At 53.5% G+C, this 21,874-nt stretch overlaps 1 protein-coding gene across 3 annotated transcripts in view; it reads right to left on the minus strand.

Moving 5' to 3' along the window:
* Nucleotides 1–2,215: 2,215 nt before the first annotated feature.
* CEP164 (centrosomal protein 164) overlaps nt 2,216–21,874 on the minus strand; it is a 63,525-nt gene continuing 43,866 nt past the window's right edge. The window contains exons 13-32 of one of the 3 annotated variants that reach the window (XM_069470847.1): nt 21,597–21,815; nt 17,550–17,759; nt 14,789–14,920; nt 14,487–14,703; nt 13,426–13,503; nt 13,052–13,183; nt 12,582–12,704; nt 11,262–11,405; nt 10,745–10,828; nt 10,562–10,630; nt 10,046–10,221; nt 9,581–9,707; nt 9,251–9,276; nt 8,566–8,773; nt 7,657–7,764; nt 6,638–6,800; nt 5,673–6,020; nt 4,738–4,804; nt 3,711–3,833; nt 2,216–3,528 (exon numbers count right to left, since the gene is read on the minus strand). In XM_069470847.1, the coding sequence (XP_069326948.1) occupies nt 3,435–3,528; nt 3,711–3,833; nt 4,738–4,804; nt 5,673–6,020; nt 6,638–6,800; nt 7,657–7,764; nt 8,566–8,773; nt 9,251–9,276; nt 9,581–9,707; nt 10,046–10,221; nt 10,562–10,630; nt 10,745–10,828; nt 11,262–11,405; nt 12,582–12,704; nt 13,052–13,183; nt 13,426–13,503; nt 14,487–14,703; nt 14,789–14,920; nt 17,550–17,759; nt 21,597–21,815 (2,848 nt within the window). In that variant the 3' untranslated portion in view covers nt 2,216–3,434. Of the gene's footprint in view, nt 3,529–3,710; nt 3,834–4,737; nt 4,805–5,672; nt 6,021–6,637; nt 6,801–7,656; nt 7,765–8,565; nt 8,774–9,250; nt 9,313–9,580; nt 9,708–10,045; nt 10,222–10,561; nt 10,631–10,744; nt 10,829–11,261; nt 11,406–12,581; nt 12,705–13,051; nt 13,184–13,425; nt 13,504–14,486; nt 14,704–14,788; nt 14,921–17,549; nt 17,760–21,596; nt 21,816–21,874 lie in introns of all 3 variants that reach the window. The other 2 variants (XM_069470846.1, XM_069470848.1) reach the window with 2 other exon arrangements.

Consider the following 21,874-nt stretch of genomic DNA (forward strand, 5'->3'; position numbering starts at 1 on the left):
TCCCAGCTCCACATCCATCCTCCCAGAGACCCAGATCCAGTCCCCTACCTGATCCGAGTGCAGGGCCTGGGGGAAGCAACTGACATACGGATTAGATGAACTGATAAGTTTCTTTCAAGACCAAAACAAAGGAGGGAGGAAATTAACCAGATGATCTGACCCAACCAAGGAAGAGGGGTGGTGATCCTTCCTCCTGGGCCATCTTGTCCTAAGCCTCCAAACAAACTGTGGCCATTGGTCCATCCCAGAGGTATGGGAGACCTGTTCTACTGTCATGCACTCTGGTGCCAGCATGTCCACAGGCCTGCAACCCATCACTCTTTGCTCCCTCTCACGGAGCCCTGGGATCCCAACGCGAGCCTGAGGGTCAGAGAGAGCATTGCTGGGAGCCTCTCCACAGTCCCACTAGCCTCAGAGACCCTGGAAAGGAAAAGAAGGAGCTGTTGGACTCTCGGGGAGTGGGCCCTCCCAGGGAGGCCATGTGGGGCCCTGCAGGGGAGGAGGATCAGGGCTTTGAGGACAGTGCCCTGCTGGGCCAGAAGGGGACTCCTATACCCTCTCTAGAAGAAATGCCACTAGATCTTCTAAAAGCACTGACAATAATCAGGATGATAAGCTTGATGGGGACAGTGTAAGGTGACCTCAAAGCCAAGAGCTGGGGTGTTACCCGGCATAAGAGCCAGACTTTCTGACTCATGATGGAGCCAAGCACTCTGTGGTGTATGCCCACACTGTCCTGGAACGTGCTATTCGAAGCATAATCCCTGGCCATTTCCTCTCCTCCCACCTGATACAAAATGTTGGCAGATTCTAAATTACAACGACTCCTATTTACAAATGTCTGCCATCTCCCCAACCCTACTCGGATATGAGCAGTGCTTACGATAGCGGGGCGCCAGCACCTCTATTTTCTTCTTTCAGAGTGACAGTGATATGTCTCATATAAATTAAGGCTCCCGTTTCAATGGACTCGCTTACTAGAAACAAGGTCATTGTCAATTTGTGTGCTGGCCCGTGTGAACCACCAGCTTCTGGGAATGGGAAACCAAGAGTGCATTCTTGTTCCAAATTACAGAGAACTGGAAAAGAAGGGTAAGCTTGTCTTCCTTTTGTTGTGGCCCTTCACTTGGGGACATAGCTGCTGGAGAAGGCACATTCCATGAGGAGGCAGGCAGGGGAAGCAGGTAGGAGATGTAAGGAGGAGGAACAAGGGACCAGAAAGGACTTGTTCAGGTCACAGAGCTTGTAGGCAGCAGAGTCAAGAGTAAACCCAGGCATCCTAAGACCAGGGTTATTTCCCCATGCTCGATACTGCCATGTTGTGTGGAAGTTTTTATCTGGGGCGCTAGTGTGTGTGGGGGGTCTATCATTCCCAACATTGCTCCCTTAGGAAAAGTCCATAAACATCTCACAACTGAGCTGCAGTGGCTAGGACACTAGGCTGGGTTTTTTTGGAAGTTCTGTCTTTAAGTTGGCTTTCCTATGCAAAACAATGAAACGGGCCATCTCAGTTTGCCGTCCTAGCAATTCTGCTGCTACAAATCCAAGACCGTATGTAAGCTGCTCACACCACTGGAGCAGAAGAAACCCAACTTTGCCAGCTTAGGGACTTTGAGGGGCTTATCTCTCATTTGTCTGCATTGGGGGGAAGCCAACTGGCCTTTGGGAAATGGCATCATGGGTCTCCAGCTGGCAGGTGGGGGGGGGGGAGGGGGAAAAGGGAGAGGTAGAGAACGTCACTTCCCAAGGACTGGGAAGGGGACAGAGGGTGCTCTGGGGGTGCAGGGACAGAGTGTGGGTGTTCTGCACTTGTAGGGAGCTCAGCTACTTCACCGGGGACCCCAGGCACTTAAAGATCTCTGAGCCTTGGCTTCCTCATCCATAAAAATGAAGCAGAAAGTATCTACATTAACTACCTACCTGGTTGTGGTGATTAAATCAGATACTACCTAGGGTGGTGTTCCACGAATATTAATTTTTCCTTCCTCCCTTCTCAGGAAGGAAGCAAAGGCCTTCAAAGAGAAGCAGACACATTCACACAACTGCCTTGTAGAAAATGGACCTGCAGAGATTTAATTGATGCAGAAAACACAGGATTGTCACCACCAGAGTTGGCTGTATCACATGAGCTATTCCCAAAGCACACAGAATGAGCCAAATAACAAAATGGGCTTTTTCTGTGTGGCAGGCTGATGCCTCAAAAGTATCTGAGGGGTAAAGCAGTCAATTAGATCTCAGTTTCTTATTGCATGGTAAAGCACTGACAGGGGGACAGTGAGAACTGGTTTCTGTGCATCAGAGAGGCAAGGGCAACCCCACGGCTTTCAAGACAAGAAAAATGGGGGCACTTTATTTAAACAATGAGACAGATGTCAGAGAACATCTCCTGCAATACCCCCGCCCCCCAAGGAGCCCACCGATGGGAAATGGGGCTGCAGGAAGCTCTGCCAGAGCGGCAACAGGTACAAGAGCCCTCGCTGCCTGTGCCAGGCCCTGGCCCAGCCCCTTGCCAGCCAGGCTCTGAGAAGAGGTTGCAGTAGTGGGGTCAGGGACCGGGGAGGCACAGGTAGAAGAGACAGATGGAAACAAGGACTCATGAATACCCAAGGTGTTCTAGGGAGAGAAAAACTGAGAACCAGAAGCCATCCCAGTCCTTCCCGTGGCTTTCTGGCTTCCTGGAGAAATTGTATGCTTAAGACCTGAGACTTGCTGGGATGGCTCTGGGGGGAGCCCGAGGGACAGAGGAGGGGCACTCCTGAGGACAGCCCCTGAGGAAAGCACAGTGCAGCAGAGGGACGGCCCCCAGCAACCTTCCGCAGGGTTCTGGGCAGCTGAGCCCAATCCTGAGATAGTCAAAAGGAAAGATGGAATGCTCAAGAAAGGAGACATTAAAAAAGAAAGAAAGAAAAGAAAAAGAAAAATGAAAGGGTCTGATCTTTGAGGCTGAGGTATTGGAGAGACAGGTGTGGGCCCAGCAGAGCCTGGCCCAGGGTACAAGCATGCTGGGGGCTTTGTCCCGGTGAATCGAGAACCATATACCCAACCTCCATGGGAGCCCCAAGCGTTGCTCTACAGGGCCAAGGGACCAACCCAGTTCCACACATTCCCTGGGTCCTGAAGGCAGCTTCCTCCCAGAGGTGCTCTCGTCCCAGTGCTCCACAGCTGCCGCAAATTATCAGCCTGCCACGCCGATGCAGCAGCTCGCAGAAGTCCACACATTTCAGCCCAAGGTACATTCCGTGGGCACAGAGTGTGAGGTTTACTGTTTCACCCACCTCCCCGGGTTCCTGGTGGCTCCTCCAAGTCCTGAGTGGGGCCAGTGGCAAAGGGGACAGGAGAATGCTTTATCAGATGGAATAAAGTGCAGGCAGCTCCTCAGGCACTTGGTCTGGGTGGAGGAGAAGCCAGGCTGCCCCAAAGCCCGGGCTCAGCCCTCAGTAGTGAAACACCTTCAGCCTCCTGTGCTCATCCAGGCCCAGCTGCAGGAGGCTGGACGTGGCTGTTGGCTTGGGCACCGAGAAGAGATGTCTGGCCACGGGATGAAGGAAAACTCTGCAGTCAGCTGAGCACGTCCAGTCACGGGCCATGAAAGGGTCAAAGGCCAACCAGGATCCTTCCTGGACCCCCACGGCACAAGGACAGACCCTGCAGCCCAGCCTAGCTGCTACAGTAGGAAGGGACCAGGGTTTTGGAACCAGCTAAAAGGATACAACTTGGAGTCATTCTTGAAATTTTCTAGCCACTTTCGGTTAGCCTCGATCACGCCCTGAAAGTTGGTGCTGCCTGCCTGGGGGATTTGGGAATGTGGGCGCTGCAGGAGGCGGAGCTGCTCACTGGGAAGGAGAAGGAGAGGATGGGGAGAGGAAGAAGGCAGGCAGGGGTGCCCCAGGAAGGGGTTGTGAACAGAGCCGACCCAAACCCATCACACTGCCTCCTTCTTCCTCTCAACTACCAGCTGTAGCCTTTTCGGGGTCTCTAGCAATTCAAAGCTTCCTCTACTGGCAAGAGCTGCCCCTCTGGAACAATTCCCAAAAAGGAAGGTAGTGGACACTCTCCGCCCCCCTCCCAGGTGTGTACTACTGACATCAGGGTCTGGCTCCCACATCTGCCTGTTCCCAGCAAGTCCCATCGGCAAAGAGCTCCCCTCTATGGACTCAAGCCCAGCGTCAGCTCCCAAGATGGCCAAAGGGATGGTAGTGGGTACTTACGGCTAGGGGTCTTAGGCAGGGAGTGGGGGATACATTTGGCAAGGAATAAGATGAATGGGAAATTAATAACAGGTCTAAATAATTGCCGTCTGTCTCCCCAATGGGGTGCCCCTCTCACTGCAGATGTTGCTCAGCAGGACTCGGGGAAGAAGAGAGCCACAGGAAACAAACGAGCTCAAGGGCGAAGACAAAGGCGAGACTCCAGGGCTGGAGGGGCCATAGGAAGGGGCAGGGCCGGGGTCGCACCAGGGGCTGATTTCTCCCCACAGGTGCCACAGGGCTGCTTCTTGGTGGAGCTGGCTGGCTATGCCCAGCCCTGTCCTCGCTGGGACCTCGGCGGTATGGACTTGACTTCCCTCTGGGTGTGGTAGAGTGCCTCAGCCCCAGGCAAGATGTGGGCAGCTCTGTGGGCTGGGGCCTGCCTGACCTCTTGGGGTCTGCTCCCCTAAGAGGTCCCACCCACCCAGGGAGGCACAGCAAGCAGCTTGATGGTGAGGCTCCACCCCAACCAAGCCACAGGGAGGCTTACCTGGCAGACACGTAACCCAGCCTGTTCTCCGTGGGGGCAGGGCTGCTGCTGAGCAGCGGGATGCCAGCTGGAAGGGCAAGGAAGGGCTCAGAAACGGGCAGCAGCCGGTCAGCCGCGCCACGGCCCCGCCGCGCAGGCGCCTCCCTGCTCCCCCACCCGCTGCCTCCCCAGCACAGACGATAAAGGCAGGAAAAGCTTCCATGGCTGGCCGTGAGAGGCAGGAATGGTCCTATTTATTTTATTTCTAAAACTTCACCTACTTTTCAATTTCGGTCGGGGCAGAAAGAAGAGATTTAGGTTTGCCTCAAATGCCTGTGTTTTTAAGGCTTTTCACCTTCCTCAGCAGGGCTGGCCCAGAAGCAAGGGGGAGCCGCACGCCAAGGGGTCACAAGCAGAAGCCTGCCGTCACCGAGCCATGGGTGAAACCCAGTTTGTCACTCACTGGGCACCCAGAGCATGTTATTTAACTCTCTGAGTCTCAGTTTCCTCATCTGTAAAATGTGGATAAATAATAACTACCTCAGAGAATTACTGTAAGGACTAAATTTTAAAAAATACACAAAATTCCTGGCCCATAATGTATTGCACAAGATGGTAATTATTAAGATGATGACAACAATGACCTTTTAGGTTCTGCTGAGCTCTAGAATCCATAATAAAGGCCCCAGTCAGCCCAGGCTGCATCTAAACCATCGTGACCCACAGAGCCTCCAGCTGCAGGGCCACCAGCCAGGACTTCTTTATCAGGGACCCCAAGACAGAGTCAACAGACCAATGAGCATGCTAAAGTTGGGGGGCATGGGACAAGGGGAGGCAAAGAGGAACAGGGGAAAAAGGAGTAGGAAAAAGAGGTAGAAAAAAAAGAAGGAAGAAGAGGAGGAGGACGGTAAGGAGGCTCAGCCCAGATGCAAACCCCGGCCCAGAGCGAGGCTTACACGGAAAATACTTGCGCCATTTCTCCAGCAGGAAGTCGTCCACTGTCTGAGATACGGCGGAGGAAAGCCTGGGGCCCAGCCCCGGGTCCCAGGCCCAGGGGGTGGACGTAGGTGCTACAGGGGATGAGGCTGAGGCCCTGGCCAAGGAGGGACAGTAGGTGGGAGCAGGGATGCTCTTGGGGGCCCGGGGGGAGCCATGCACTGGCGTGGACGTGAAGAGCGGTGGTGGCTGAGCGTTGAGGCTGCCCAGGAGGCCCAGGACAGAGTTCAGCTGGCCGCTGATCCGCTGCAGGGAGCTGCTCAAGTCGTGGATCTTGTCGGGGACGGTGTGACTTGAGGACAAGTTGACTGAAAGGAAAGAGGTGGATGGTGGGGAAGGACTCAGGGCCAGGCCTAGAATGACCCCAGATCCAGGTGGCACTGTAGCACCCTGCTGGCCGCCCCTCCCTGTTCCTCCAGACAGCAGGGACAACAGCCCCTTGGCTTATGAGGGGCTTGGGGGACAGCAGGGCTTGTGTTCCAGACAGGACAGACGAGATGCTGGCCATGAGAAAGAGGTTTCCGGGGCAAGGCCCTGGGGAAGGGCCCTGGACCCTGGAGAAAAGGAAGGCGAGGGGGCCCTCTGCCCACACATAGGCCAGAGCAACATAGGGAGATCAGCCTCCCCCAGGAGGCCCTGGAAGAGAAGAGGCTAGCAGGGACAGCTCGCAAACTGTAAAGTGCTCTGCAGCGTTCAGGAGGCCCTGCCAACCCTTTCAGCCCTGTGTGTCGGCAAACCCAGATGGCTTCACTCCTTCCTGGCATTTACTGAGTACCCAGCACAGATACCGGCTCACAGAGACTCCCTCTGCAGGGCTGAAGGAACAGGGCTGTCCTCTCTTCTCCAAATTCCTCCCTATCCATAGATACTGTGGTCTCCACCCCTGCATATCCCCCATCACTTCCCCGCTGCCACCACCACTCACTGTGAGGCGAGGAGCAAGAATCAGAACTTTCACTGCTCGTGTCGTCCAAGTCACTGAGGTCGAAAGTCACCTTCTTGGTGGGGGTTCCTTTCTCGTCCAAGTCGCTAAGGTCGAAAGTCACCTTCTTGGTGGGGGTTTCTTTCAGAGTGTCCTCACCTAAGTCCTGATGAGTAGAAGCAGCAGCCATTACTGACCCCTCTGGTGTCTTTCTACCTTGCCTCCTTCCTTTCTAGCAAGTGGCTAGGATGCTGAGCTGGGTTCGTTTGTGCTTGTCTTTAAGTTGGCTTTCTTATGCAAATCATGAAATACGGCCATCTCAGTTTGCTCTCCTAGCAATTATGTTGCTGCATATCCAAGACTGTAGGCTGCTGCCCTTGTGATGTGTGGGGACTGAGGACTCAGTGAGTAGGCTCTTCTGGGGCCCAGTTCCACCAGGCCCCCTGGGGGAGGCACACCACACAGGCTGTCTCACAGTGGGGTGGGAGGGAGGCGAGGCTAAGAGAACCCAAGTACCTGAGACACAGGCATCAGGGCCACCAGGACCACACAGACCCCCACACTACCCTCCCAGTAAACCCTGCCTGCAGCGTCTCTCCACCGCAGCCTCCCTCCTGCCGCATCTAAGTCTCAGGCATCCAGGGAAAAGTCCACAAGGTCCCAGGGCAGGCAGGAGAACCTGTCTGTCATGTGTATCCATTCCTGACACCCTGGTCAAGCTTCTCTTTAGGTACACTGGCAGGGTAGGGCACGGTCAGGCCCCCTTCTCAGGACTCTCCAGTAAGAGGTTCCAGGTGTATTCAGGACCATTCAGCACAGACATCCAAACCCACAGGTGACTTCAACAGACTCAGAGCTAAAGCCACTGCCATTTTCACCAGCCAGCTGCCTGAAGCCTACTGCCCAGTCGTGGACCCTTGAGGCCCAGCTCCCCTGACAGAGGACCAAAGCACCCAACCCAACCCCAGGAACAGAAGCGGGAGGCCAGGACCACACTGGGCCATGTGGCCACAGCGCTGCACCTCTTCCTGAAGAGAGGACTCCAGCTGATTTAGCTTCTCCTCTTTCTTCTTCAGCAGGTCGTAGCCTTTCCGCATAGCTGACTTCATCTCACCCAGGTGCCTGGTCTCCTGCAGCCAGGGAGAAAGGGGAGGAGAAGTGACTGACTGCACTGACGCTGGAGTCCCAACCCTGCCATTTGCTGGCTGGGTGATCTTGAACAAATTACTGAAGTCTCAGTCTGGTTTCTCATCTGGAAAAGAGACATAACGACTTTTCATAGGGTTGTGAGAATTAAATGAGCATGTTACGTGTGTAACACCATGCCCACACCTAATAAAGTCTCGAGGGTTACTGTTAACCACATGGTTATTATCATCGCTGCTCCAGCTGTATTACCATCATCATCATCATCATCATCAGAACTCTACGGGCCCAGGCATGATCCAAGAGAGCCCACTCTGCCAGGACCCTATACTAGGTACAAGGATCTGTAATCCCGACTAACAATAACATCTCTGCCTTTTCAATGCAAATTAGGCTATCAGAGAAGTAACTCAGAGTCTTATGCTGAGTGTGTTTAAAAGATTTTCGTGTATAAATGAAGTCTCTAGTGTGATGGAATGAAAAGGCAAAGCACTGCATTTTAAAGTTTTAAAACCTTAGTTGCACTCTTCACCTAGAAAATGGGAATAATACTATCTTGCACATTATATATGGTTATCGTGAGGACACAATGATTTCCTGCTACAGAAGGCTGTCTGCAAACTACGCATTGCTGTGTAAGTGTAAGTGAGCCCAGGGCCCAGGCAGCCACTCTCACAGAGTTCCAGAATAATCAACCGAGGGGGGGCCCAAAGGTGCGTGTTCCACTGGCTCCCCCAGGACTCCCCCTGACACAAGGCCGGCAGGCTCTCCTCAAGGCTCCTGACCTCCTCTAGGTTCCTGTGCCCATCTCCCAGGGCCTTGGTGCCTGTCGGGTCTTCGGCTGTCTCCTGAGTGCTGGCCAGCTCATGGCGCCAGTGCTGCTGGGCAGCTTTCAGAGCTGTCTGCCGCCTCCGCATGGAGCGTGTCTGCTGTACCAGGAACGCCTTGGCATTACGGAGGGCTACCCCCTCGGCAGAGAGGTAGTGTCGGACACTGGGAAGATGGGCCAGGGCAGGGGAATTGGAGGGAAAACAGAAGACTCTAAGAACCTGCTCTGGGTCACACAGCCAATTTCCCAGCTGATGCCCACCCTGAGTAGAGCCAGGAGCTGCTGGCTGGGGCTGGGCAGTGTGCTGAGGTGGCACTGTTAAATGCCTACAGCACGCAGCACATGGGACTAGCAGTGCGCCTACCCTGACTGACAGGGAATACACCTAGGGCCTCCGCACACTCCCAGCGGTCTGATCCTCAACCAGAGGTCAGCAGATGCCAGCATGCTGTGTCAAAGGTCACAGTGGGCAGTTTCTTAACTTGCCAGAAAGGATTCCTCACTCCTCTGGGGCCTCCCTGCTGAACCAAGCCCCACTGTGATCACTGGCAGCTCACTTCAGCTCACTGCAGCTCTGTAACGCAGGCACTCACCCCTTCACAGTACCCCAACCCGAAATAAGACAGGCCGTGGGAACTCACTTGTCCAAGGACAGGTCCTCCTTGTCCTGGAAGAGAGAAGAGGACACCTCTTTGGTCTGGTTCTAGGGATACACAGTAGAAAAAGACCCACTGAGTGCAGCAAAAGCAGGCACCTGCAGGCTCAAGAGACCCCAAAGCCCTCCCAGTGGCCAAGACAAGGCAATGGCCCTGCCAGCTGCCAGGCACTATTCCCTGTAGATACCACTGGACTGGTGGAGACAGTGGGAGGTGGGAGTGAGAAGAGGAGGCCAGGTCCTACAGAGAACAGAGCCAGGCCCCCCTGATGTCCTACCCACTGATGCCCCACCCTGTCTCCAGCCCCCAGCTCACTGGCCCAAGGGATTTCCTCAGGTCCTCAATGCGGAGTTCCGGCTCGAAATGTGCAGAAGCATTACTCTCCTCAACGCTCAGCTCTTCCAACAGGTCCTGCTTCCTCTGCGCTTCTGCCTCCAGGCTGCTGTGGATGCAAAGCGGAGCGGGCACTGGGGTGTGAGTCAGTCTCGTGATGAAGCAGGCCAGGCGGCGCCCTGTCAGGACACCTCCACCCCCTCACTCCAGTCACAGTCCCAGAGGCGGGGCTGAGGCACGAACAGTAGAACCAGGGATCCCCTGCTTTCCACAGCCTCTTAACACCCCCTACTCTCTACAAAATGCAGCAGCCAGAGGCTCTTGTTCCTGGCCTCTGCTACCTCTCCCTATGAAGTAGGCCATGATCAGACAAGGCCCACAAGCAGCAGAGGTCAGAGGACAGGCGGGAGGCAGTCAGGGTGGCTAAGGGCAGGGTGCCCAGCCCACCTGATGCGTTTCTGCAATCTCTGGCTCTGAGTCTGCAACAGATCCACTTGGGACTCCAACTCCAACTTGCGGGACCGAAGCTTGTCAAGAATTCTTCGGAGCTGCCGGTTTGACTCCAACAGGTGGGTGTGCTCCTTCTTTGCCTCCTCCAGTTGCTGATGGGTGGCTGTGGCTTCCTGGGGGCGGACAGAAAGACTGAAGCACCCAGAGACACAGTGGGGAGAAGGCAGGGAGTAGGCAGCACTAGAGGGCAGGGAAGCCTGCGGAGGACGGACTGGGGGGTGTCTCAGAGCCACTGAAGTCATTGTCTCTGAGGTCAGGAGGTCTGCAGGCTCCTGTCCCACCACAGCCCCACTTCCTCGAGGTTCCCAAGTGGGGGACCATAGAGTGAAGCTATTTGTGGAATATTGGCCAACAGAGTTTGGAACCCCAGGACCCTGGACAGATCAGGTGAACAGAAAAGGTGTGGGGAGGGGTGGAAAGGAAGGGGCTGGAGGACAAGAGCCGCAGACAAACCTCACTCTCCAGAGCAACCTGCCTCTGCACGTCAAGCAGCTGCTCCTTCTCCTTCCGGGCCGTCTCCTCCTGGAGGGGAAGACAGCGCACGCTGGCTGACTACAGACACCCGTCTGAGGGACAGGGGCTGCCTTCTCCTAGAGGAGCTATGACTTTAAGTTCAGGTCCCCTGCAGATCCTCACCTGAACATCCAGCTGAGCCAACCTGGCCTTGATATCTTTAGTTCTGATTTCCAGTTCCATCTCTAAATCTTGGAGCTTCCTTTCCTGCCCAGAGGAGTAGGTGGAGAGAAAGACATAAGCGGAGAAAAGAGTGTAAGGCGTCCGCTGAGGGACAGCTGTGAGTTCCAGAACCCACAACCCACCACACCTCCACTCTTGGCTCAGGCTTCCTCCCAGTGTGCCCCCGCAGCCTCCCAGGAAAGCACCACACCTTGTGTATTTCCAGTGGGGGCAAGGAGAAGCGAAGGCACCAACCCGAAGCCTTACCAGGGCTGACCTCCCCCTCTAATGCTGAGGGTGTTCCCTGGCCCGGAAAACAAAACAGCAGAGATGCCCCAGCTTGGAGATGGCCAGTGAAAGACCCCCACTCTGGAAGCTGCTGGGCTCCATCCTGCCGCGACCATGGCGTCTGCACCTGACGCCTTTCTACCCTGCACGGAGATGTCATGGTGGGCTCATCCCGCCCCAGGCCCCTCACCTGCTCCCGGTGCCGGCGCCGCAAGTCCTCAAGCTGCTTGTCCTGTTCCTGCCTCACCGTCTCCAACTCTCGCTCATGGGCCCTCCGGAGGCGCTCCAGCTCCCCGGTCAGGTGCCCCAGGAGGTCAGCCCGCTGCTTCCTCTCCTGAAGGAGGGTGGGCCCGCCGGTTGGAAACTGCAATGGTCCCCCCGCCCCCAGCCCCAGGTCAATAAGCTCAGGGATATCATGAGCTCCCTAAGGCCAGCTCTTAGAGACGAGAAAGAGAGCTGCAAGGCCAGCACCGTCCCAGCCCCTCCAAGCCTGCGCCCCCCTCTGCAGCTGAAGCAGATGCGGGCCAGGTGCCACAAGGAACCCCCTCTGGGCCTCCTAGTGCTCTACCATGTCTAACTCTTCCTTCTTAAGGGAAGAGAGGTCACTGATAAATTATCCCTATTCTTCAGCAAGGTCATAATCAGTTTGGGATGGGATTCAGCTAAACTTCCTCACAGGACCACTATTTCTGCGTGGAAAAGATTACAGAAAGAGTCTGGAATACTGGTTCCAGCTATAAGAGCAGTAGCCTAAAAATGCTCCACAGAGGCCCAGCTGTGGGCTAAAGTCAGCCGCCCCCTACCCACCCACTGTTCACCTCCAGCGTGAGCAAGCCAAGCCAACTTGGGGCCACTCAGGTAATTGAACTTTCCCACCTTAAGGCCAAAGGCTGAACATGGGCAAATATTACCTAAATATTATTTGGCTCTTGCCAGTCTATTTCACGGTGTCCTGAAATTTCGATTAACCTTCGTGGCATGGTGTTGGCGTGATGAAACTGAAGGCTCTAGGGTCAGACAGCCTGGGCTCGAATCCTGGCTCCTATACTTACTAGCTGGGTATTACCTTGGGAAACTTACTTGAACTCTCCAAGTCGCAGTGCCCTCCCTCATCTTTATAATGGACATAATGACAGTACGCACTTCCTACAGCTATTGTGAGGAATAGACGGGTTACATATATAAAGAGCTTAGAGCAGTGCCGGGCACACAGTACAAGCCCAACATATGTTGGCCATTATTACCACCAGAAGAAAGTGCAGCCCTCCCAACAGAGAGGAATTACCCCCATTAGGTGGAGGTTTTTCTCATGCTTTAGTAAAAAGGTAAAAAAACAACTTCATAATTGCAGGATACCAGGGAGGAAAGCCTCCCGAAATCCCTGACCACATCAGCTGGGAAGGGTGGGGGGAGAGAGAGAGAGAGAGAGAGAGAGTGAGTATGTGTGTTTGAGAGTGTGTGTGTGCGTGTGTGTGTGTGTACACAAGTACAGGGGATGTGGCCAAGCTACCTCAGCTTCATACTGCTCCCTGGCCTCAGCCATCACTTGCTGGTGCGCCTCCTTCATCTTGTCCAACTTTCTCTCATGCTCCCTTTCTACTTCTTGGCGCTTCTCTCGCAGGAGACTGCTGAGCTACAGGGCAGATGGCAGGGACAGAGGGTGGACCAGCACTCAGAGCCTGGTGCACCTGAGGGTCTTACACATACCTCCCAACCTCCCCCCCCCACACACAACACACAGTCAGCACACACATATGGCACCACGGCACACGCATGGCCATACCTCCAGCACCCCTTCCCCATATGCACAGAGGGGCACAGGGATGCGGAAGGACCTGGCTTCAAGGGAAGGCAGGCATAAAAATGGATCCAGAAGTACTAACCCCAAACTGGAGGACACTTAGGCCAAGATGGCTCAGGAGACCGTAAGAGAATCCATGACAGGTGCATACAAATATTGAAGACACAGCCACCACTCACCTCTTGCTCATATTCAATCATTTGGTGAACCTTCTGGTAAGCTCTCTGCTCTGCCCGCCCAAGGCTCTCCTGTAGCTGAGCTTCGTCTTTATGTTGAGCTTCCTCTATCTTCTTCTGGAGGCTGGAGACCACCTGAGGAGGCCCCGGTACACACAGGGGAGTGTGACCCTCAGAGAGACTGCAGAGCTGCCGTTGGGGGACACATTCCTAGGACCCAGCATCCACTCCCAGGGACCTGGAGAAAAAGGGAGGCTTGCTCCCTAGATGGGGCTGAGCTCTTCTGCTGACTAGCCGTGAAGGGGGTCCTGGGGCTCAGGCTCAGGGCCCAAGCTGCCCAGGCTCTGCCCTCGTAGGCCAGGGTGGCCACATCTCACCTCTCGGTGCTTGGCCTCCAGTGAGGAACAGAGCCGCTCCAGCTCAGCACTGTGCTCCTTCTCCAGCCTTGCCACCGCCTGGAGAGGAGCAAAGGGCCTGTGAGGGAAACAGCGTGGGAACGGCAGGCCTGGGACTGACCACAGGAGAAGGCAGAGTCAGGAAGACCACCCGCAAGGGGGAGCGTGGCACATCTTTGTTCCTCTGCAATAACTCAGTCCCTAAAGTCTACGACTGGGTGATGAACAGGAACACAAAGGCTGGAGCTGAGGGGCATTTCATTAAGTCTCAGCTGACCGCTCCCATCCCCCTGCTTCTGGGCTTAGCCACGGGTCCACAGATGGCGCTCACGGTGTAAATAAGATCGCAGCCAGGGAAGGCTGGAGGTTCTTAGCACAATGTCTCTCAGTGCTTGCAGTACAATGAAGTCCCCTCCATCTTGCTGCAGTTTTCCCCTAACAGCTAAAGCTCCATCCCTCACCCAAAGAAAAAGAATGTCCTGACGATTATTGCAGCGTCTAACCTGGAGGCAGACCATCTGGCTGGAGGGAGAGGGAGTAAGGACAAAGGAGAAAACCCTTCTCAGTTGCTAGCCTCTCACTCTAAGACAGGAGAGAAAGGGGGAAGTGAAGTCATTGCAGCTGCCCCTCAGAGACAGGGACAGGGCACCTCTGGTCTGGCTGAAGTTTGTTCCGCCATGAAACCTTCCCAAATCCACAGGACATATTCCCTCAAGCCTCTGATGGCTCCCCACCATTGGCAACGCTCAGCTGCCACTGCTTGTCCAGCCCAACCCTGGAGGGACCCCTAGACACCTGCCACGTCCACCCTGCAGTGGAGACCATGCAGTACCTGCCCTGAGCCGAGTCAAGTCCACGTGGAGTGATGGGCCCAGACGGTCAGCTCACCATCCCCCACGCCTGTCTGTGCACGACAGCCACACTCCGACTGGCTCCCCAGCCTGCGCGCCCAACTGAGGCTTGCCCTTCCTTGCTCTTCCTCTGCACCTGGTCCCTCCCCAGGCAACACATCAGGGGGTGAGGTCCCCACTTGACTTGCTCACTTCTTTCCTCTCGCCTTCCAGCTGCTCCCTCAGCTGCTGCAGAGCCTTCTCCTTCGTGGCGTTCAGGGCAGCCTGCTCACTCTTCTCTGATGCCTCCATTTCTTCCCTAAGCTGCACCAGCATTTGCCTGTTTTTCTGTTCCAAGATGGCCCTCTCGGCTTTCTGTTGAGTCTCTAACTCTTCTCTCAGCCTCCGCAGGGAAGCCTCTTGCTCGGCCCTAGGCAGACAGAATGGAATTGGGACGGTCCTATGCACCCTGGGGTCACCCCCATGGGGCTGGGCAACTCACAGTGTGCACTCACCTGATTCTGTCCTCGTCTGTCTCTGTGCTGGACTGGACCTGAGCTCGAAGCCGGGATAGCCTCTGGCTTTCCTCCTCTCTCATGCGGGCCGCCTCCTCTTCAGTGGCTTTCTGCAGCTGTTCCTTCAGGGAACTTAGATGGAAAGGAAAGGCAAGTTTGCTGGAGGGACGACAAGGGTCTTTCCTCTTCTATCCGTAATCCCTGGCTCTCAGCCTGCAACAGCCCTACATTCTATGAAGCTTCCTAAATCTTTTCTTTTCTACATATTTTTAGTTTTCCAGCTAATTTCTTCCTATTTTTAGTAGAGATGGGGTCTCACTCTTGTTCAGGCTGGTCTCGAACTCCTGAGCTCAAACAATCCACCCGCCTCGCCTCCCAGAGTGCTAGGATTACAGGCATGAGCCACCGCATCCGGCCCTCCTAAATCTTAAAGAGAAGTCTAATCTCAGCCTCTGCACCCAGGCTGCCTCCCTCTACTACCTCCCAGGGTCACCAGGGGGCCATGAACTCCCCTTTGCCGCAGGAAGCAGACTGAGGCTGCTGGGTCTGAATACAGCATTTCTTCTACAGGCTCCGCTTTGCTGACACGTTTGCCACAGCACGGCATTCACTCAAGGACAAACACAGTCACCCAACCTCATCTGGTTCCATTCTTCCCCTCCCCACCCTACAGACTCTGTTCTAGGCACATCAGTTGAGTCGCCATCCCTAAATTCCACCACACTCTTCCTTGCCTCTTGGCCTTTGTTCCTGCTAGTTCCTCTGCCAAGAATTCCCTTTTCTATGTGACAAACCCATATTCATCATTCACCACCCAGCTCCCTCCTCTCTGGAAAGTCTTTCTAACTCCCTCCAAGTTCATCAATTCACCTTTCTGTTCCCAACACACTTTGTATGGGGACCTTTCTTATCCCATGCCTCTCTGTACCGTGCATCTTATGGCATCATAATTAATCTTTTGTATCTGTCTTCCTTGCAAGTCTGGGAGCTTCTTAAGAGAAAAAAAATCTCATCTTAAAATCTGTTATATCCCACGTGCCAAACATAGTGGCTGACATAAAGTAGGTGCTCAATAAATGTGTGTGGAATTTGAATAGCATCATCCAGCCCCAAACTATGAGCAAGCCTTGATTGTCCACAAACGGTGTCTTATTTATAGGTCAACGACGGTGACCATTTCATCCAAAGCAGACATCCCTCTGCTCACACAAACCACACCCTTTTCAGGGAGCTCCTCACGTAGCCCCACGTGACCAGGGATGTGAGCTGTGCACTCAGGGAACTCAAGCCTAAGAAAAACATGCTTCAGAAAACAATTTCTTTCAAAAGCTTCTGCAGCAAATTCCAAAGCCAAAAGGATTTAGGATCGTTTCCTATTTCAAGTTATCAACAACACTGTTCTCTTCTATCATGACAGAAAATTTGAGTTAAATAAAAATCCTTCCCTCTAGATTCCCCAGAAACCCTTTCTCTTTGTCCTATGGCTAAATTTTACACATAGTAACACAGAAAGTTAGAGCTAGCAAGGACTTTAGAGGTTAAGCCCCATCTCTTCACTTTACAGCTAAAGAAACTAAGGGGCTGCCTGCTTTCTCATTCAAGAAGTATTTGTTACAAGATCTGCTGTGGCTTCCAGAAATTTCTACCATGTGGAAGTTTCTCAGCAAAGAAAAGGAGGGCCTACCCTTCAAAAAGGCTTGGGCATAAACAGAAATAGGGTTTTCTTGATGATCTATTAATACTTTGAAGAGAACCAGGCAAGGAGGCACTACCGACAGAGAAACCACTTAGTTGAGACTGTCTGAAACTATGGATCTGAACTGAAACTAATAAGAAGCACTACCATTTATTGGGCAACTACCATGTTTCAGGCCCTAAATCAGGTACTTGTGGCATGCTAGTCTTCACCACGATCTAAGAGGGCTCTCTGAAGGCCCCAGTGGAGTCAGAGGGCTCAGGAGAGAAATGGAAAGCACAGCGAGCCAAGCCCACGGTGGCCAGGAAGAGGGGAGGAGCCTGGCGGGCTGGCAGGGAGACACCGCCAGCATTTCCTCCAAGGGGCTGCATCCTAAAGTGAACTGCTGAGTCACAGCCTGTTTGGGTGGGCACATGCCCCAATCTTCAGTTGACTGGAAGAGGAGGGTGCTGAGGGGAGGTCTGTGCTTTGGGATGCTTCTTGGCAGAGGACCCAGAAGGACATGATATAAGGACAGAGCCTAGGTCAGCAGATCCTGTGTTGGGACAACGAGAGACATCGCTCCCAACCCTCCTGGTACTTGGGTGTTGGTTTTCTGCTTTATTTTCTCTAAATTAAGCATAAATGTTTTATATACACTTTGCTATGTATGATCTAAAAATAATAATTCTCTGCCACCCTTGGATGTTCCAAGAGGACAAGATTTAGCCTTTAGTTAAATTGCCAAGTAAATGAAATACATTAACACCTTTTTGTAGTATCTTCCCATCCTGGGACTGTGACAGATTGCTCATTACCATCTCTATATCCATTCTCCGTTTTTTCCTTACTAACACATTTTATTCTACCAGGTAAAAAGGACAGCCGAAGGACGTACATCTCCCAGTCTCCTTTGCAGCTGGGATAACCAATGGGATATAAGCAGAAATTATTGGGTAAAGTTTCCAGGAGTAGTCTTGGTGGAGCCATGGACATCCCAGTGGTCTCCAGGGTGGGAGGAGGGTGTCCCTCGCTCCCCACATCCCTGCGAGGCCCAGAAAGTGTGTCTAAGGGGAAGGGCAGGACCTGAGAGACTTCTCTTTCTGCTGGTGGAGCCGGAGGATCTCCTCTTCCTCCTCTTGCCACAGCTTCTCCCGCAGCTGCTGCATCTTCTCTCGCTTCGACTCCAGCAGCCGCCTCTGCTCTTGCTCGAGTTCTTGGGCCACTGCCTCTTCCATGGCCTTTAGCGCAGCCTCTGAGAGCTGCTTTGGGGGAGCCACAGGCTCTGTGGATCGCCTACCACGGGTGGGGAACAGCATATCATTACAGTTTTCATATCCACCTACCTTTTGGCATTAAGGTTCATATGGGCACAGAACATCACACATGGAATCCTAATGGAGGGCCCACAGTCAGGAGACACATGTGCACATCAGGTCACCCATGGGCAGGCTATAAGATACAGTCATCATTTGTTCTACAGGACAAGTTCCACTGTGGCTCGCTAAGGCCCCAAGAGCCTAGGGAGAAGAGGGACCCATAGCAGACTCTCAGTAGACCTGGTAGGTTGTGGCCCAAGATCAAAATCTGAAGCTGGAAGAGCTGGCAGCAGCAGGGAGAGAGCGAAGCCCTGTCCCTAATGGACACTTCCTCAGAATGGCTCATGGCCCTGTTACCATCTCCCCATAAGGGCTCTGCTTACTACTGGAGACTCAAGCCAGCAATTTTGAAGCAGTCCCCAGAGACTGCTCTCCACCTCCCAAACTGAGCAGAGCCCACAGGAGAAGCAGCAGCATGTCTCCTAGCCCTGAGACTGCAACAGCCAATGGAGGTCCAGAAACAGGAAACCCTTCTCTCATACTCCAAGGCAGCCAGGAGGAGATGCTTCCCTAAGCCAAAAAATGTAGCAAGAGTAAACAGGAGTGCTGTGTTTCTATCTCTCCACGGGGGCACGTTTTCATCTGCTTAGAGTTAATTCACTGTTTGAAAATGAGCAAAAGAAATTTAGAACCTGGATGCACAGGGTGAGTGGTAAGATAAGGAATAATGGTATTGGTTAAAAAGATGTCTGTAAAGTAATAAGAACTGTTATGTTGATTGTTTTCTGGTTCTTGAAGGAAATACCCGAAGAGGAACCCCGAGAACATTCTGAGCAATGAAAGCATCAGCAGGACAAAGCATTTTGACTCCCAGAGTGATTTTCCTAAAGGTCAGTACGTGTGTGCATTTCAGGTCCCTCATCTCAAGTTGGCAATTGGTCTCACCACAGCCATCGCCTGTTGCAGGCCTGGCATGGTTGCTCAGTCGACCTCAGCGGGAAAGTGTGGGCATGACCCAAATCAGAGAGGGCTGGGCGAGAGTCAAACAGGGAAGCCAGTCCTCCCAGCTGGGGACTCAGAACCCCTTCTCCCTCCAGCTCGAACACACAGCAGATGGAAGGCAGCGGGAAGGATCCGATTAAAGAGAAAAACAAGGAGTTGGGAATCCCACTGCAGCCCCTCGAGACGAGAGAGAGAGAAGGAAAACAGAAGAGGCTACTGACGACTCTGAGCGACCGTTAAGACCTTTCCTAAAATTGTAACTCAGACCAGAAAGGCTTGAGCTACGCCTTCAGTTCTTCCCTGCTCCCACCTCCATCTACTCCCTCCTTCCAAATCGTGGCTTCCTCTCAGCCCCCCGATGCAGATGTGAGGGATGTAGCTGCGCATCCTCTGAGAACGCTGCCCTCGGAAAGCGCCTTCCCGGCAGCTCTCCGCCTCATCAACCCTCCAACTCATTTCCAACCTTGGCTGAGAACATCTTTTTTCCCTGAGATGGTACCTTTTAATGTCTCTCTCTCCTGTGGGCTGCGTAGCTATGTGGAGCCCTCGGGACAGATGCTGTGGCAAGATGGGGCATCAGACCGTGCGGTGGCACGTGCCCGGGCCACACGTGCCGGTGAGCTGCTTGCACATCGGCACACGGGCAAGCAGGGCTGTTTTTCAGTGGGCCTCTTCTCCCTCACCCAGTTTTAAAGATCTATAATAGTATCTTAAACTCCTAGCTTGGGTCCAAGACAACAAACAATGCCTGAAAGATCCATGAGACAGTCGGGAAGTTGAGGACTCCAGAGGAAGAGGCAGCTCTGATTTCCAGGCCAACTCCTCAGGTATCAGAATCTGTGAGACCCAGTTTCCAACAGTGAGTGACAAAGGGGAGGCTCTGCAGGAGCACAACCATTTCAGGCTAGCCACCAAGTAGCGCAGAGACACGTGAAGGAAAGCAGGGAAGGAGGGAGGGAGGAAGGGAGGACAGAGGGGAGAAATGGCACCCCAGGAACATTCTGAAAAGGCTGTACTACCACTAAAGCTGGGCCAGGAATCAAAGAGATCACAACTCATCTCATAGTCAACCTGGTGGCTTTGACTCATTTACCCTCTTCTCTCCACAAATCCTCATGAAAGATGCTGGGATGACAAAGGGGAGAATATTCCTGTTTTCCAGTCCCCGCCTGGTGGCCACAAAGCATGCGTAGAGAGCAGCACGTGCCGCTGGCCAGCCCGCCCGCTCCCTCTGGCCTGCCCGCTGCTCCCAGCCCTGCCACTCAGCTTGACCACACCTTTGGAAGCTGACAGACACAGAACTACTCCCACAAAACCCAGAAAACCAATCTATTCCTGAGGCATTATAGCTATAAAGATTAATGACAAGGAAGCTATAGGGCCTGAAAAGACTCAGGAAAGGAACAGAAGGCATTTCCTTAAGGAAATTGAAACTGTGTCGTCAAGTGTCTCTGAGACCCCAGCAGGGACAGCCCCACTGGGGTGGGGGGAGAAACACAAAGTAAGAGGATTAATCAGCCAAGGCGGCTGGGAGGAGCCGGGGACCGAGGCTTCCTGGGCGTCCCTCCGGAGGTCCTGGGAAGCGCCCTCTGACCTCTGCCCAGCTCTTCCTCTCTCTGGACCGCACTTGTCTCCTGCCGTCACAGAAAGCACGCTCATCTGGCTGTCCACAGCCATCAGGGAGCCTTGGGAGAGCTGCACAGTTCCTCAGCATCACAGCTTTCATTGCAGGATCTATCACTATCCGAAACACGTGGCCACCCCGTCCCCACATCATTCCTGCAATGTTGTGGTGACGACATGAGATCATAAGCTCACGTGCCCTGCCAGCTCTCAGTGACATTTCCTGTGAGCAATCAGTGCATGAACCTGTCTCTGCTCAACAGTCAGCCCTGTGTACCTGCTTAGTTCACAGAGGAAAAACGTATAAATCCCGGCACCTGTCTTTCTCTACGCAGAGAAAAGGAACAGTGGCTGCAGGCTCAGAAGTCCAGGGCTCTAGTGACTAGACTCTGCTCCTAATTCTGCAACTGACCAGCAACGTGAGCTTGAGAAAATCCCTTCACCTCTCTGAGCCTCAGTTTGCTCATGTGAAAAAGGAGTAAGGAGGGAAGGGTGAGAATGGGAGGAGAAAAGCTAAATGATTTCTAAATGTCAGAAGTGCTTGGTGCAACAACATAGGTGAATCACAAAAACATGTGGAGCTTTGAACCTAGGGACAAAAGATACATCCTACATACGGCATCATTCCGTGTATATGAAAGTGGAGAACTAGAAAAATGAATCTATAGGATAGAAGCCAGAACCATGGAGACCTGGGGTCGGTGGACCAAGGAGAGCATGAGGAAACTTTCTCAAGGGGAGGAAACAGCCTATGTCTGATCTGAGTGGTAGTTACATGCTGTGCACAGATGCAAACATCACTGAATTGTACACTTCAGATTTGTGTCCTTCAGTGTAACTATCTCAACAAAAAAATTTTTAAGAGAAAAACAGTGCTTGGTAGAGGAGGTAACATGACTTAGCAGGTTTCTACTAATGAGCCAGGAGGTACCTCCTTGTCTATCCTTGTACCCCAAGTCCTCACCGGAAGCCCCAGAGACCTAAGCTAACCCCAGGTGAGGGCCGGTGACGGCTGCGTGGGGCTCTCAAGGCTGCACACGGGGCACCAAGGATATGCTCACTCTCCCCCTACGTTCCCCCTCCTGGGCTGAAGCCAGAGCTTCCCCTCCCCACCACCCAAGAATGAATGGGCACTCCAGTAATCCACACACAGTGGGGGATGGGGCAGACACATAAAACTGGCCCTTACACCTCTGGAGAGACCGGCGGGGTGGCGCTGACGGCCACCTTCTCCTCAAGTTCCTCTGCCTCTTCCTGCCCAGGACTCAGCTCCTCAGCCTGGCAGCGCTGCTCCTTGCCCCTCTCATGGGTGGCAGGTGGGCTTGGGGCCTGCTCCCTTGATGGCAATTGTGTTAAACCCAGTAGGAAGGCGAGATGCTCACAACACTCCCCATTTGGGGGCAAAGAGCTATGATGGGGACAAGAGAGAGAGCCCCAACAAAGTTTCCCTACCTCAGATCTCAAACT

The sequence above is a fragment of the Eulemur rufifrons genome, chromosome 6 (assembly GCF_041146395.1).
Source record: "Eulemur rufifrons isolate Redbay chromosome 6, OSU_ERuf_1, whole genome shotgun sequence".
Taxonomy (NCBI): Eukaryota; Metazoa; Chordata; class Mammalia; order Primates; family Lemuridae; genus Eulemur; species Eulemur rufifrons.